The sequence below is a fragment of the Phyllostomus hastatus genome, unplaced genomic scaffold (genome assembly GCF_019186645.2).
Source record: "Phyllostomus hastatus isolate PE091 unplaced genomic scaffold, TTU_PhHast_1.1 phas_contig_210, whole genome shotgun sequence".
Taxonomy (NCBI): Eukaryota; Metazoa; Chordata; class Mammalia; order Chiroptera; family Phyllostomidae; genus Phyllostomus; species Phyllostomus hastatus.
In genome coordinates, this window is record NW_025333737.1 from 19,814,787 (window position 1) to 19,832,918 (window position 18,132).

General features: G+C 38.9%; 1 protein-coding gene and 1 pseudogene across 1 annotated transcript in view; one reads left to right on the forward strand and one right to left on the reverse strand.

The window, feature by feature from the left end:
• Window positions 1–8,771, forward strand: part of LOC123816790 — a 75,618-nt pseudogene extending 66,847 nt beyond the window's left edge.
• Window positions 1–17,715, reverse strand: part of PPM1E (protein phosphatase, Mg2+/Mn2+ dependent 1E) — a 126,480-nt gene extending 108,765 nt beyond the window's left edge. Inside the window, exon 1 of the mRNA XM_045837469.1 lies at window positions 17,099–17,715. Coding sequence (XP_045693425.1) covers window positions 17,099–17,580 — 482 coding nt within the window. The 5' untranslated portion in view covers window positions 17,581–17,715. The remainder of the gene's footprint in view (window positions 1–17,098) is intronic.
• Window positions 17,716–18,132: the final 417 nt, after the last annotated feature.

The following is an 18,132-nucleotide window of genomic DNA, read 5'->3' on the forward strand; positions in this document are numbered from 1 at the left end:
TATTTTATTTCTGTTTAAGAGCATTTAGCACAGTGCTTGGCTTACGGTAGGGACTTAATGATATTTTGATGACTAAATATTACTCCCATTGTAGTACAATTAGTTTGCCACTTGAAATACTTTCTGTAATGAGGCAAAAAATGAATAATAAAGAAAATAAACTCCATTAACATCAGTTTTAAAAAAAGGATACTGTTTTTATTCAGATTGGTTTTAGGATTTACTGTTAATTATACATGTTATGAAACACCAAATGACTTAATATCTTGTTTGAACATAACTGATTACATACACATCAGGAACTGAATACCTATAATTTTTTTGTGGTATTAACCACAAAATTACTAACCCATATACAAGACTATCTTTACTTAGATAACCACTTAGAAAAATCAGAGTCAAGTAAACAGCTTTTTGATACCAAGGAAATTCTTACATAGCAAAACTTAATTAAAATCTTTTATATGCCTTGGGAAAATATGAAGAAACTGTTTCATGGTTTGGTAATTTTGACTTACATAAGAACACAAAAATATACTAATTACTAATGTAATATTTAATGGACTTGTACCTTGTAATCTTTAATTAGGTGGTTTAGGTAAGAGTATTTGTAAGGCCTCATTCTGAGAGAATGCTTTCATTTTATATTTGATTGTCAATATATTTTAATCTTCAAATTATGTTTACAGATCTATACTAGAAGCTGATAAAACACTTGTCCTATTTCTTCCTCCTTTCCTTGATAATCAAGGATAGTTTTACTTTAGTATTATATGTTTAACATAAACTGGGTATTTTAACATATAAAATGGAATTCTGACTCTGAAGTACAAGCTTTACTTTGAGCCATTTTTAAATGCATTCACTCTGGCTGGTGTGGCTTAGTGGACTGAGTGCAGCCTGCAAACCAAAAGTTCACCAGTTTGAATCCTAGTCAGGGCACATGCCTGGGTTGTGGCCCAGGTCCCCAGCTGGGGGCATGTGAGAGGCAACCAACCAATGTATCTCTCATACATAGCTGTTTCTCTCCCTCTTTTTCTTCCTTCCTAAAAATAAATAAAATCTTTTAAATGCATTATGCAAAAGAATTAAGGATTTTACAATGATAATGATTCCAAACTGTGTTTTAGCATATGAACCCAGAGGTGGGATGATAATCCATTACACTTCTAGAATACAAGCCATCACTGCTTTATGTTAATTTATATAATCCACTGCCTATTAATAACTAGTATGCATTTTACTGGCTTCTAAAAAAATCACATACTGCCCTGGCTGGTGTGGCTCAGTGATTGAGTGCCAGCCTGTGAATCAAAGGGTCGCCAGTTTGATTCCCAGTCAGGGCACATACCTGGGTTTCGGGCCAGGTCCCCAGTAGGGGGTATGTGAGAGGCAACCACACAGTGATGTTTCTCTCCCTCCCTTCCCCTCTCTAAAAAATAAATAATAATCTTTTTTAAAAATCACATACTGAGTACGTGATATTAACAGACTGCAAACTAACTGAGCAACAATATTTCTTTTTACTTAATTTTTAAAAACTAGAAAGGATTTCTTTCCAAAAAAGACACTATGTTGAGTAGATGGCTACTACATTAGGTATTAAAACTGTATACAAAACAGGTGCCTCTGTCTACCTGAATAATTAATACTGAAGTCGAAAACTCAAAATCTGTTGCAGGATTCGTTAAGCACGAAATGGAAAAAAATTATCTCCAGGCACTTTAGTGAGTAAACAGTGATATGTTTGTTTACCATTGTTATGACCTATACAACAAGTTGTGAACTACTTTTTAGTCTATTATTTAAAGAATTTCTAGATTTCAAATCATGTTTTTTATAAGCAGCACTAGTTGCTCACCTTTTCTTTCATTACAGGCAAGAGTGAAAGAAATATTTGGTGCAAAAACCTTAAACTGCCCTTTATTTATAGGTAATACCTGAGCAAAATGGCCCTTTTGAGTGAAAGATAAAATAAAGATCCAACCATCCTCTCTCCTTAGGGAGGTTAGTTACAGTTAGCCAGGAAATTGTATATTCCATGGAGAAGAAACTGTATCTAAAAAGGTAGAGAGGCAAGAAATAACATGGTATCTTTACAGAACTGCAGCGAATTTGATTGTATCAGAAAATCGAGTGAAGCTAGATTAGAGAAAAAAGAGACTAGTGGCAGGCAAATTTGTTGTGAGGGTATTAGAGTAGTCAAAGCAAACAGTAGTAGAGCCAGAACTAAACAACAGCAGTGGTCAAAAATCAAACAACTAGATTGCACAGTCACTGAAATTGTTCCCTATAGAAATATGTGTGTAGTGTAGCATGAAAATAAAAAAATGTATTTCATAGCTACAACCTCTCAAGTAAGTCTGTCTGGATTCAACATCCTAGTGACACCACTGATGGGTGGAAACTTGAGAAAGTTTTTTAAATTTTCTGTGCCTTGGCTTTGCATATGCAAAACTGGCTAATAACAGAACCTAATGTCTACATTTACCTAATGGAATACTACTCGGCCATAAAAAAGAAAAAAATTTTACTCTCTGCAATGGCATGTATGGGCTTGGAGAATATTATGCTAAGTGAAATAAGCCAGTCAGAGAAGGACAAGTACTATATGATTTCACTCATACAAGAAATCTAATTAACAAACTGAACTAACAAGCAAATAGACTCATAGAGAGCAGGCTGACAGCTCGGTGGGGTGGGGAAGGAATTGGGGAGGTGGAGTGACAGAGCGAAAAAAGGAAAAAAAAGGGAGAAAAAAACCTAATGTCAAATACTTTCTGTGAAGGATTGAAGGATTAAATGAGGTAATAAATATAAAACAGTGTCTGAACAAGTGCTTAATAAATGTAATAGCAACAGTATACTACCAGTTCTACAATTATTATTTCGGGTGTAGACAATGCTCACCCTCTGCAGATTTACACAATTAACTAAGTCTTATAGAAAAGTATTTATATTTACCAATCCAAGATTAGAGGATATCCTGACAAAGGACATTTAAATGCAAGTTTTTAATGTTTTAAAAGACCCAAAATTATTTCTAGATATACCATTAACTTTCTGCATGACCTTGAAAAGTTGAAAACATTTTGTTCCTCTGACTGTATATAAGTATACTATGAATAATAAGACAAGTCTCTTTCAAGTAATAGAAATTGCATTTTATAGGCTGCCTTAAACCAAGACTATATGAACTAATAAATATTCAGTGTTTCCAGAAATCAAATCCCAAAACGTAGGGGTCATTCCTACTGCAAAATCAGTTAACAGACTGATTTAATGACTATCATCTCTCATATTTATGTAACTTGTTAACCTAAAGTAAATATGTTCACAACACAATTCTTGCCCTCTTGAGTTTTAGTCCAAGAAAGACTTTTATATATCACATAAACCTCAAACACAATTTTATAAATACTATATAACACCTTAACAGCATTACATTTTATTTTTGTTGCTGGTTTTTTCCAATACAAAGGTGAATATTAGCTGTAGCACAATATACTTCTCAAAAAACAGACAAAAACAATTTTAGTTTTAGTTTTTGTATTTAGATTCACAAAGTAGAAAAATGTGGATAAGAAATTATTATATGAGGATCAAAGATCAGAAGTTGTTCCTTGTGGTAGAAGTAGGTCAAATACTTCAAATCCATAAAAGACAAGAACTATAAGAATCTTATAAATCATTATGGAATCACATCACCAGAAAAAAAATTATCTTTAATATTACTAACCAGTAAATTTGTTTTTTGGTTCTTTTTCTTTGATTACTTAAACCAAGACAGGAAATAGTGGACTGGTCTCCCTCAGAACTAAACACCAGAAGGTAAAGTCTTAAGTGAAAAATACACACAGGGAATTAAGACTATTCTCAATTTTTTATCTAGCTCATTACTCTCTACATAGTATTATTATTCTTCAAACTTGTCCATAATATTGTTCACAATATTCTCAAAGAATTCATATAAGAATACTCTTAAGCCCATGAAAATGTTCATTTACAAAGTTGTAGAGTATTAATCACTAATGAGAACTGCAAACATACTTCTGTAGCTATGTAGTTGAAAATGTTAATAAACACAACGATAACATAAAATAGGAAGTCAAGCTCCTCTACCATTCAGAGGAGAGCAGAAGAAAATAAAAACAAAGAAAAAAAAGGCAATGAGAATAGTCCTACAAAAATCTGAAAAGAACACGATCTGGTAGACTGGACAGAGAAAAAGTTGAAGATTTATTCATTTACTCAACAAATAGTTAATGAGTACCCACTATATGCCAGGGCCCATACTGGGTGCTAAATATTAAAAGGGGAGAAAATTCCTTATCTGTTGCCCTCAATGTAGGGAAGAGACATTTAAAAACTAACACATGGTTGCCCTGGCTGGTGTGGGTCAGTGAACTGAGTGCCAGCCTGCAAACCAAAGGGTCACCAGTTTGATTCCCAGTCAGGGTACATGCCTGGGTTGCAGGCCAGATCCCCAGTTGGGGGGTGTGTGAGAGGCAACCACACAATGATGTTTTTCTCCCTTTCTTTCTCTCCCTTCCCCTTTCTAAAAATAAAATAAACTTTAAAATCTTTTAAAAAATTAACACATGAATATATATAGACGTATAAATTATGAGAAGTGGGTATAAAGAAAATCCATACTAGATGCTAAATATAAAAAGGTGGAAAAAAATTCCTTACCTGTTGCCCTCAGTCTAGGGAAGAGATATTTAAAAGCTAACACATGAATGTATACAGATGTATAAATTATAATAAGTGGATATAAAGAAAAAGTACTGGATGTTATGAAACCAAAAAAAAAACAACACTTAACTATGAGAAAAGAGAGGTCTAACAGTTGAGTTGAACAGTGGGAGAGAAGGGGAAAGGTTGCTTGGGCAAATGAGACAGGACAGAGCATGCCAGGTTCTGGGAACTAAATTAAGACCACTGTGACTGAAGCATTATAATTGAGCAAGAGCAGAGGCTGATCAAGGTGAGACCAAATGATTGCTGTATGAAAACGTGATTGAAGGGAAGCGAAATGAACCAGAAATAGCAGTCAGGTGTATTGCTACAGCCAGCAAAGAGCTAATGGGAGCTTGGACCAGGTTAATAAGAGTGAAGACAAAAATAAAATGGGAGAGCATTTTTCTTTCATGTAGAAGTAAAATTAAAAGACCTCTAAATAAAATAATTAAAATACTCTTCCATCTTGCTTCTCTACTGTGATATGAAGAATTGCTAAAGTGGTCCCAATCCTCCAAAGATGCCACACTCTAATCACCAAAATCTATAAAATGGGTTGTGTTATATTATATGGCAAGTTGATCTTAAGACAGAAAGATTATTGTGGTGGATATGATCTAATCCCATGAACCCTTAAAAGCAGAAAGCTTTCTCTGGTTAGCAGAAAGAGAAGCCAGAGAGATTTGAGGCATGAGAAGGACCTGGGATGTGCCATTGCTGGTTTAAAGATGGAGAGAGCCATGTGAGAATGAATGTGGGTGGCTTCTGAGACTGAAAAGCAGCCCCTGCCTGATAGCCAGAAAAAAATAAGGACCTCAAACATACAAGGATCTAGATTCTATTAACCTAAGTGGACTAGGAAGTGGAGTCTTCCCCTGATCCTCCAGATGAAAGAGTTCAGAGCTTGACATATACCTTGACTTTGGCCTTGACCTGAGACTTTAAGCAGAAAACCCAGCTGAACATTCCTAGACTGATGACCTACAGAACTGTAATAAATGAGTGTTGTTTTAATCCATTAAGTTTATGGTAACATGTTACACAGCAACAAAAAAACTACCATCACATTGCCCTGACAGGTGTGGTTCAGTTGGTTGGGTACTATCCCGAAAAACAAAAGGTTGCTGGTTTGATTTCCAGTCAGGGCACACACATGCTTGGGTTGCAGGCTTTGATCCTTGGTTGGGGCGCACACAAGAGACAACCAATCTATGTTTCCCTCTTATATCAATGTTTCTCTCCCTCTCTTTCTCCCTCCCTTCTCCTCTCTTCTAAAAATAAATAAAATATGTTTTAAAAAAACTACTACCCCATAAACTATGAGAAATTAATATTCAATAATCTAAATCAGGTTATTCTCTAGTCAGAAAGAAATCTGGAGGAAATAAATTCAGCTTGCTATTCCTCCAAAGGCTAAATCAAGATGTACATGGTAAATGATGTGAGAATCCATTTAAATATGACTTTGAAATTAAATGTCAGATATGTGTTAGAGAATTCAAGTTTTTATTAAGTCTAAACCTGTGCCACTCAACATGGTAGCCACTGGCCCCATGTGGCTACTAAATATTTGAAATGTGATATTCCAAATTGATGTAAGTATAAAATACACACAGGATTTTGAAAACTTGGTATAAAAAATGTAAACTACTTAAGAATATACTTGGATATATAATATTTGGATACACTGAGTGAAAGAAATAGGTTACTAAAACTAAATTCACCTGTCTCTTCAATTTTTAAAATTTGGTTAATAGACAATTTTAAATTATATATGTGGCTCAATTATATTCCTACTAGACAGCACTGGTCTAAACTTTCAGACAAGTGTCCTCTTCTAAAATACCCTAAATTAGGATCACAATCAGCTATAAGCATTCTCTATCCAACATAGTTGAGTGACATTAATAGCACACTGCTGTGTAAAAACACAAGACAAGTAGTATGGCAGTTCTAAGATTAGTGAAAACATGGAGAGAACAGATCTTTCATACAGTGCTGTTGGGTAAAGTAACAGGCAATATGTAATTAAATACAAGTTTATATAACTTCAATCTGACAATTCCACTTCCAGGTATATACCCAAGAAATCTATGAATATATACACAAACATGTCCAAACTATGCAACTATTTGCAGGGCAGAGGCTGACAGCTATCAACAAAAGTTCAATGTTCTATTTTCCATTGTGTAGACTAACTACAGAAGAGCAACTACATTTCCTAGTTCAATTTGCTAGGAAATGTGGGCCATAGATGGTGCCACATGACTTGAATTCTAAGTCAACGGAAAGTGAACAGAAAGTGGACATATTTATATCTGTTTAGAGGGTAAACTAATAAAACCTTATTGGAGAACATTTTAAAACTACGTATCAAAAGTCTCAGAGTTGAGCCTGATCTCTCTCCACTACTGCAAAGCCCCCACTGCAGTGGTCCCTCTTGAATAAAGTCTTTCTTACAATCTTCTTTTGTACCACTTCTAAAGAAAGCCTATAAAAACCTCCCACATCATTCTCCATTCTTATGTTTGCTAGCTGGATGTTGATACCTAAAGCAAACTTGGAAACCACAAGTTGAAGATGAGAGGCCCTCAATTAGTCTGGGTCCCTTAATCACTCTATAGTGTTTTCATATCTGCTTAAAGGGTAAACTAATAAAACCTTATCAGAGGACATTTTAAAACTACGTATCAAAAGTCTGAGTTGAGCCTGATCTCTCTCCACTGTCGCAGTGGTCCCTCTTGAATAAAGTCTGTCTTACAATCTTTTTTTTTTAAAGTCTTAAATAGGTCAATATTTTTAAATGTTCTGACACAAGAAATATATTCTAAGAAAAATCAAAGGTATGCTCAAAGGATGACCATCACAATATTCTTCAGATAACAAAAAATTGGTGACACCTAAAATGTCCAACAGAATTATAATTAAATTACTGAGTATTCATTTAAAAATTGCATGGAGGCTCCCTGCTCCTCCTGTTTGACACACAGCCATGTCTTCATGCACAGTGCCAGCCTCAACCCTGAGACACAACAGTGAAGGTTGGAGTGAACAGATTTGGTCATACTGGGCCCCTGGTCACCAGGGCTGCTTTGTACTCTGGCAAAGTGGATGTTGTCACTGCCAATGATCCTTTCACTGACCTCAACTACATGAGGTCTCCATGTTCCAGTATAATTCTACTCATGGCAAGCTCAAAGGCACAGTCAAGGCTGAGAACAGGAAGCATGTCATCAATGGAAAGTCCATCTCCATCTTCCAGGAACGAGATCCTGCCAACATCAAACAGGGTGATGCAGGTGCTGAATATGTTGCAGAGTCTACTGGTGTCTTCACCATCATGAAGAAGGCTGGGGCTCACTTCAAGAGTGGAGCCAAAAGGATCATGACCTCCGCCCCTTTTGCAGATGCACCCATATTTGTGATGGGTGTGAACCATGACAAGTATGACAACTCCATGAAGACTATCAGCAATGCCTCTTGCACCAACTGCTTGGCCTCCCTGGCCAAGGTCATCCATGACAACTTTGGTATCGAAAGAGGGACTCCACAGTCCATGCCATCACTGCCACCCATAAGACCATGGGTGGCCCCTCTGTCAAGCTGTGGTGTGATACCCAAGGGGCTGCCCAGAACATCATCCCTGTTTCACTAGCACTTCCAAGGCTGTGGGCAAGGTCATCACTGAGCTGAATGGGAAGCTCACTAGCATGGCCTTCTGTGTCCTCACCCACAATGCGTCAGTTGTGGATCTGACCTACCACGTGGAGAAAGCTGTCAAATACAATGACATCAAGAAGGTAGTAAAACAGGCATCAGAGGGCCCCCTCAAAGGCCTCCTGGGCTACACTGAGGACCAAGTTGTTTCTGGCAACTTTAACAGCGACACCCATTCCTCCACCTTCAGTGCTGGGGCTGGCATTGCCCCCAATGACCAGTTTGTCAAGCTCAGTTCTTGGTATGACAATAAATTTGGCTATGGCAACAGGGTGGTGAACCTTATGGTCCACATGGCCTCCAAGGAATAAGAGCCCCCTGGACCACCAGCCCCAGTGACAGGAAGAGAGACCCTCAGTTGCTGGGGAGTCCTTGCCCCAAATCAATCCCCCAACACACTGAGAATCTCCTGATCTCCAGTTTCCATCCTAGACCCCCTGAAGACAGGAGGGGCTTAGGGAGCCCTGCCTTGTCATGCACCATCAATAAAGTTCACTGTACCCAGCCAAAAGAAAAACTGCATGGAATATAATGGGATGTCAAGTGTGATATGTGGGGGTAGATGAAAACAAGATTTGCCATAAACTGATCAAACTGGGTGATAAGTACACTATTTTATTTTTTTATATACTTTAAATTTTCTAATACAGCCCTGGCTAGCATGGCTCAGTGGATTGAGTGCTGGCCTGCGAACCAAGTAGTCTCCAGTTCGATTCCCAGTCAGGGCACACGCCTGGGTTATGGGCCAGATCCTCAGTTGGGGGTGCACAGGAGGTGACGTGACCACACAATGATGTTTCTCTTCCTCTTTCTCCCTCCCTTCCCTTCACTCTAAAAATAAATAAATAAATAAAATCTTTTTAAAATAATAAAACAAATTTTCTAATACAAAAAGTTTTAAAACGTGAGAATATAAAAATTTACATTTTAAAAAGTTTAAGATACTAAGAACAGTATCTGTTTTAATCTTTTAGTTCATTCATTGGAACAGCAAATTTTTTTAAATTATTTTATTGTTGTTCAATTACAGTTGTCCGCATTTACCCCCCACCACTCCCTCCCCACCCCAGCCATCTCTACCTCCCTCCCCTGCTTCCACCCCCCTCTTGGTTTTATCTATGTGTCCTTTATAGTTGTTCCTGAAAACCTTTCTCCCCTTCCCCTCATTATCCCCTCCCACCAGCCCTCTGCTTACTGTCAGATTGTTCTTAATTTCAGTGTTTGTGGTTATATTTGCTTGCTTGTTTGTTTTGTTGATTAGGTTCCACTTAAAGGTGAGATCATATGGTATCTGTCTTTCATCACCTGGCTTATTTCACTTAGCATAATGCTCTCCAGTTCCATCCATGCTGTCACAAAGGGTAGGAGCTCCTTCTTTCTCTGCTGTCTAGTATTCCATTGTGTAAATGTACTATAGTTGTTTGATACATTCATTTACCGATGGGCACTTAGGTTGCTTCTAGCAGTTGGCTATTGTAAATTGTGCTATTATGAACATTGGGGTGCATAGGTTCTTTTGGATTGGTGTTTTAGGGTTCTTAGGATATAATCCCAGCAGTGGAACTGCCAGGTCAAAAGGCAGTTTCATTTTTAGTTTTCTGAGGAAACTCCATACTGTTTTCCACAATGGCTGCACCAGTCTGCATTCCCCCCAACAGTGCACTAGGGTTCCCTTTTCGCCACATTCTCTCCAACACTTGTTGTTTGTTGATTTGTTTATGATGGCCACTCTCACCAGTGTGAAGTGGTATCTCATTGTGGTTTTAATTCGCATCTCTCTGACAGCTAGTGATGCTCAGCATCTTTTCATATGTTTCTGGGCCCTCTGTATGTCCTCCTTGGAAGTGTCTGTTCAAGTCTTTTGCCCATTTTTTAATCGAGTTGTTTGTCTTCCTGGAGGGGAGTCATGTGAGTTTTTTAGATATTTTGGAGATCAAACCGTTGTCTGAGGTATCATTGGCAAATATGTTTTCCCATATAGTTGGTTCTCTTTTCATTTTAATGCTGTTTTCTTTAGCCATGAAGAAGCTTTTTAATTTGATGAGGTCCCATTTGTTTATTCTTTCCTTTATGTCTCTAGCTCTAAGGGACATATTGGTGAAAATACTGCTGCATGGAATGTCTGAGAATTTCCTGTCAATGTTCTCCTCTAGGACTTTTATAGTGTCATGACTTATATTTAAGTCTTTTATCCACCTTGAATTTATTTTTGTGTATGGTGTAAACTGGTGATTGAGTTTCATTTTTTTGCATATAGTTGTCCAGATCTTCCAACACCATTTGTTGAAGAGGCCATTTTTTACTCCATTTTATGGTTCTGCCCCTTTGTCAAATATTAATTGACCATAGAGACTTGGGTTTATTTCTGGTCTCTCTACTCTGTTCCATTGGTCTGTGTCTGGAACAGCAAATATTTATTGTGTTGTATATGTGCTTATCATTATTGGCGTAGGCATATAATGGCAAACATATAGCTAATAACCTAATGTAATTGCCTCCAAACACTTGCTCCAAGCACCCTATCAACAGAGAGTATATAAATATACACCCATGCATATACACACTACTATCACCAGTAATATATTTCAGTAAATCTTAGTAATCCACTTTTGCTGATTTATCATGATATTACATCATCTTTTTTTAAAAAAGCTAATGTATCTAAGGATGGGAAAAGTAAGTAGAGGCTCTTAGTTTTGTTGTCCCTTATGCTTGCTTGCACTATAAATATGTTCAAGCCAAGATTTCTTTGCAGGAATTTTTAAAATCAATTGTCCATTTCATGAGGGTTAATTTTATTAAAACTAGGCAATATAATGAATAAATCCATTTAATCAGTGCAGGCAAACTCCAATACTTCTTAATGTTCTGAAAATTGGAGTGAGGGTACCACTGTTAACTCCTCTACACTGTGAAACTTGCATTTTGTCAGAATACTTCATTTATTGTGCTTTAACATGAAATCAGTTGTCAGAGAAAACAAACTGCCAATCTCAATTAATATATAAAATATGAATAGTACTTAATTTCATATTTGTATGCAAGTAAATAGATTTTAATATTTTCTTCCTTCACCTCAATGGATTATTTTGGGTGCACCTCATGTTGAAGTCTACTGGTCTAGTAAAAGATACATAAATATTTGTTGGCAAAAAATTAAGAGAAATAAGCACTGGATATTCTGGAGGGGCACATGGAAGAGACACCTAACTCATGATCAGTATGGAGATCATGAACAACAAAAGTGATGTTAATTAGGGACCTAAAGAACGAATAAGAGATTGGACTGTATGGGTTAAGGGTGGCAGAGCATGGTATTTAGAGCAAAAGAGTATGTTATAAGCAAAGGCACAGAGGTAAGAGTAAACACAGCACATTCAAATTAACATATTAGTAGTCTAAAATAACTGAAGTATATTTCTAGAGGTATAGAGGTGAGATGGTGTGGACGAATAATGATAAAGCCTTGTTTGAATTTTATCTGGAGGGCAGTGGGGAGACAGGTGAAGAAGGTATTGAGGATTTGGCCTTGCCCCAAAAAAGGTCTGGCCTTTGTCCCTGGCTCCAGGCAGGTAACTTCTAACCCCCAGGAAGTAATAAGAGCATCTTTGTTATCCATGATGGGGCCCCTTGGGTCATGTGGCATCTCACTTAGCGGAAGTGGGCAAACTGAAAATTAAGTTCAACTATATGGGCACTCACTCAAGTCACAATGAAAACTCTGGATACTCAAGCTCATGTGAGCTGCCTTGGCTGGCAATGCTACACCACTGATCCTCAGAGGATAACATGTCCCTTGAGTAAAATAGAAGCTTCACATATGAGACCTCATAGATTGCATCCCATGCATCTCTTCCTTAGGCTGGTTCTAATTTGTATATTTTCCCTATAATGACTCTTATCTATTAGTATAACTGCTTTCAGTGAGTTCTGAGTCTTTCTAATGAATTACCAAAACTGAAGGTGGTTTTAAGAAACCCCCAAACTCTTGGATGGCATCAGAAGTGAAGGTGGTCATGTACAGACTCTTACCTGTAGCTTTGTAGTAAGACCCTAACCCCTTGGAGTTGAAGTCAGAAGTCTTGGGAAGACTTGGCAGTCTGAGAGACTGTGTCTTTAACTTTGAAGTTTGGCTAACTTCAGGTAAACAGTAAAAACGTATCAGTTATACAATTAGACAAGGTACATAATCTAGATTCTAGAAAGATCACATTGGCTACACTGGGGAGAATATGTCATAGAAGAGTTAAGACTAGCAAGAGATGAAAAGGACAGTGGGACTGGAGAGGGACATATTTATGAGATTTACAATGCAAAATTAACTGAATGTGAGGAGTGACAGGAGGAGAAGTCAGGGATGGACCCACCAGAAAGAGAACCAGGTTTTAGTTTTGTTTGTTTGGGTGATAGAGGGAGTTGGAAGACTGAACTCAATTTCGGACAGTTTAGCCCTGGCTGGTGCGGCTCAGGGGGTTGAACGATGGCCTCTGAACCAAAAGGTCACAGGTTCGATTCCTGGTCAGGGCATATGCCCGGGTGGCTGGTCAGATCCCCAGTTGGGGACACGTGAGAGGCAACTGATGGATATGAACAAATCAATGTATCTCTCACACATCAGTGTTCCTCTCCCTCTTTCTTCCTCCCTTCTCCTCTCTCTAAAAATAAATTAATAACATCTTTTAAAGTTTTATTTTGTATAGTTTAATTTGAGAACCATTTTAGACACCTAGGTAGAGTTAGTTGTTCCATTAGCTGTCAAAACAGGGATTCTTTAGAATCAGGAGCCATTAGCATAACTACAATTACTAAAGTCAAGGGACAGATTGATATTGACTACAGACAAGTCAACCAGATTTGAATGGTCAAGGACCAAACACCAATATTAAAGGAACAGGCAGTGTATCAAAAACTCAGAGAGTAAGTGGCAGCCTGAGAGGTAGGAGAAAAACCTGAAAAGCACAGTTAACATTGAATGGTTGGTATTTACTTTTTTCTTTTTTGCTAATGTCATTTTCTCCACTTCTTATAATGAACATTATATGAAAAATGGTGTAGTTTTAAATGAATATTATAACTTGCATCCATGTATTTTCCAATTTATATATATAAAAGTGAGACACAGTTCAATGGTTTTCTGACCTATCTCAAAAGTCATTAATGATTCACATAGCTCAAATATCTGAATTATTAGTGTCTCTAATCAAAGATTTTCTCTCCCAAGCCTTTTTTAAACACCCACCCTCATTACTACTGTAAACCCTCTGGAACTATTTAACTTTGCCAGGCTGTTGAGGTCTCTCTCTCCCCCGTTGAGAAACCCAACCCAGACAAATGCATAACTGAGGAAACACTGCTCTAAAAATGTAATGACACATAACACTAGTAAAAACTTGAGATTATTTGTTTCTTTAGGATTAAAATAAATAAAATTTATCCTCAGTATAGTTCAGAGATATAAAATACACAATACTGACCCATGTAATAATCTATACAAGTAGCCTCAACATTCACATCTGGTATAAGATCAGTTATAAATTTTTTAGTTGCAAATTATTTTAAAGATATAAAATATCTCACCACCTCCTTTTCAAGGAGATTGGCTCCCTGATTTTAGAAATCCTAAGATTACATCATTAGAATATATTTAATTATTTTTCTTTCAAAATGTTAAATGTTGTTATCCAGCAGAGGAAGATCTAAGTACATATTTCCCATTTTGAAGACTAAACCAAAAACTTTATCCCAAATACTTCTCTAAAAAACTCTTTAAACTTAATTATAACTTTATTTTGTCAGTTTAAACCTTGATCCTTTACTTACCTAAGTAACTGCTTATCTCAATCTAGTCCTGATCTTTGAATTTACCAAAATGAAGAATGATAAAAAATGTATCTGCTGTTCTTATTCTAAACTTCTGAGAAGCAAAATGTTGAAAAAAAATTTACTATATTCTTTTGAAAGTAAATTTGCAACCAGTGTATTCATAAAACACTATTGAGAAAATAAGCACCTTTATTTTTTCTTCAGAGAACCTCAGTCCATTCAGTGGTTACATATTGTGCATTTCTAAAATACTGACAGAAAAAACACACTAGACTTATGAAACTGGCATTACACATAGCATTAATTTCTTCTTACATTAATCCCAACTATCAACTTGGTGAATATATAGTTCAGGTAACTTCACTTAAGAACTTTAGCACCATTTGACAAGCAGGACAGTTTTTAAAGAATATTAAGAATTCCCCAAAATAAACAGAGTGGGTAGGTAGTTGAGAAAATTTTTTGAAAAACAACCTTTACCTTCCCCAAATAAGCAATTCCAGCATATTCCTATTCAGAGTTATTTTAAAGTATTTCTTAGGAAATCTGAAAATCAAACATTTCAATATGTCAGGGAGAGTTTTGAGGTTCACAAATTATATTGAGAAATGTTGGAACCATTTCTGAATCTGGATCCATAGTTTTCTCATCTGTAAAATAAAGTGCTTGAATAGAAAATTATCTATCCCTACAATGTCTTCCAGTACTGATTCTTGTAACTAAGTGATATGATTTCCTTTCATAAATAAAAAAGTGTTAAAAGTGTATTTTTTAAACTCTAAGTGGTTTGGTTTGGTTTTGGGTTTATCTGTTAAGAATCCTTGAAGTTTACATAAACAAGCCAGCCATTTTATATATGAGTAAGAACAGGCTAATAGCCTTTGCAAAAAACAGTATAAATGATGAAATCTCTGATTTAAAGTGAAATAATATTTTCCAACTTTACTTTCGCTAATTGTACTTCAAATCCAGACTTTATTCTCAATTACATAGCTATTTCATCATTTGAATACTTTTCCTAGTTTATACATATATCAAAATTAATCTTGCTGCCCTTTGACATGGAAATACATCTACTTGCCATCCCCTTCACATACAGTTCATTCTTTTAAAAACCTTGAATGACAATTGTTTATAGTTGTTCTGAACTAATGACTCTCCTAATGGACCTTCTCTAATGTTTAAATACACCTTTTCACTCTATAACAGCATTTGTAAAGGTAAGGACTGTCAAAATAGAATTAGTCTGATGCTGAGATAAATTCTTCCACTTTAGTAAACATTTTAATTTTGTTTTGTAGTAAAAAGTTTTAAGTGTCTTTAAATAGTGTTAAAAATGACATTTCATAAGTCTGTCATTTCATAAATGACATTCCATTATAGTTTACAAACACTAGGAAGACTTTAAAATGTCAATACTGTTTGTCTCTGGGTAGTGGTATTACACGTCATTTTTTTTCCACTGGCCAAAAAGCATTATTACTACTTTGGTAATCAATTATTTCAAAATTAAATTTAAAACAGTTTATAAAGCGTGGAACATCAACACATTTCACTTCTTCAGCGGGTATGTTAAATGCTTTTTCCCTATTGATAAACTTCTGCTTTAACAGGGAAAGTATTTGATCAGGTGTCTGTCAGGCTGGATAAAGAGAAAACATTTACTTTCCTAGCCATCCTCTTAACTTAGTCTTTTAAGGAAATCCTGGAAGTGAGTTTGAATTTAACTGCAGTGACACTTGCAGCAATAAACTTTTGGAGGGCCAGCATAACACCTTTCCTTACAACTATCAGCCAAACGGCAGAAGACTGCCAGGTTTACCAATGTTCCCAGAAACTTGTTAGTATTTTCTTCTGTCATTATTTCAGAACAATTCCATTTAAAAAGAGGAGATGCAATTGTAAACCACTTCTATTTCAAGCCCATAAAAAACCAGAACTGGGATGAAAAGCAAAGCCTTGACCTTTCTATTTTCGACTTTCATCTGTGTGGCTAGGCCATCTGCTTTCTCTCCCCTACCCCATCTACTTAATGGACTGAAAATACTGCACCTAATTGCAATTTTATTAAACCGGCCTCACTTTTCTACTTGAATGAATTAGGGCTTGATTCTCAGGGGTCTTGCGCCTGAAGGCTCGCTTGTAAAATTTTGCTTACCCCTACCTCCCACTTCCTTCCCACCTCCCTCAATTATGAGTTATCAAATATCTTTAAACCAGGATATTAGGCTCCCGTGTATTAAGCCACCTAAAGAGCTCTTCACTTTGAGCACTGAGCGCCCGACGGAAAAATCGACTCCTGTCTCTCCTCCTGTGGCTATGGGGCCGGTATCATCATTGTGGTTGCGGTTACACAGGATTCACCTCTCAGCTCAGCCTAGAACCGGATCGCGCGTCTCCGCCGCCAAACAACAAGCACTCAGACCAGGGGGGAAAGACCCCGGCAGGAGAAAAGCTCCGGGAGGAAGGGAGCTGGGAACAAGAAAGAGCTCTCAAAATTGGAAGGAAGGACCTTCCGAGGCACGAAGGGTAAAAGGTTTGTGAAGTGGAGAAAGAAGTGGGCGGCCGAGGTGAAAGGGAAGAAGGGGTCCGGCCCGGCGGGAGGGAGCCGGGGCCCGGGGATCGCCTCCCGGCAGGGCAGGAGGCGCGGGGGCCGGGGCAGGCGTGGGCAGCTCGCCACCGACCGCCCGAGTCTGAGCCAGCGGGGGCGCTTTCAGCGGCGCCAGGCGCCGGTGAGGAGCGTAGAAACAGCAGTTTGAGGGGCCGACGCGGCAGGGACAGCGGGCCCACCCCCAGCCGAGCCCCGCTACTTAACTATTTGTAGAGCTGCTGCAGGCACAGGTCCAGGCTCTCGCCCTCCACCTCCTCCCGGGTGATGCGTTCCGACAGCGGCCGCGGGAGCGGGGGCAGCGGCGGCAGCTGGGGCTGCGGCGGCGGCGGCACGGCCGACTGCCCCGGGGCTGCCTCAGCCTCGTCCTCCTCGCCCTCCGCCGCCGCCGCCGCCTCCTCCTCCTCCTCCTCCACAGCCTCCTCCTCGGGCTCGGGGTCTCGGTCCTGCTCTTGCTCCTCCTCCTCCGTCGCGGCTACCGTGGCCGCCTCCTCTTCCCCAGGCTCTTCGACCGAAGAAGCCTCGGCTGCCTCAGCCGCTATCAGTTCGGGCTCAGGCTCCGACTCGGGTTCGGGTTCGGGTTCCGGCTCCGGCTCCGGCTCGCCGCCGCCGCAGGGTCCGCGAAACTCGCCCAGGAATAGCTCCAGGAAGCGCCGGTAAGTTTTCTCCTCAGGGATGCAGCCGGCCATCGCTGCTCAAGCCCCGGGGCCGACCGGGAAGTGGCAAGGGGGAAGCCCAGGAAAGGGAGGGGGGCTACTCTCGAGCCTCGGGTTCCCACGAGGGCGGTGAACCACCGCACCGCCACGAGCGATCAGCACTAGGTTGCCTGGAGAGGGCTCCCGCAGACGTGCGCGCCGCCGAGTGCGGACGTGCGCGGCCCAGGGGCGGGGGCGGAGCGCGCCTCCTCGGATCTGGAGGGAAAGTTGGTGGCGGGAGCGCGCTCAGGGTCCGGCGGAGGCCCACCCTCTAGCCCTACAGAGAGCTCAGCCGATGCTGCCTAGAGACTGTCGCCATGGTAACCGGCTCCAATTAAGAATTTCAGGGTCCCTCACGTCGAACTCCCGGAGTCGAAAGGACACTTGAGTCGCCGCCTGCTCTCCACCTCTGAATGCTTTATTGTATGGATACCCTAGCTCCAAGTGGATAAGGTGAACTAAGACAATTCCAAGTCTAAATGTTGGTTCCCACTTTAGTTGGATCTATCTCAGTTTTCTTTATCTGTTTCTGCTTTGCCCTAGCGT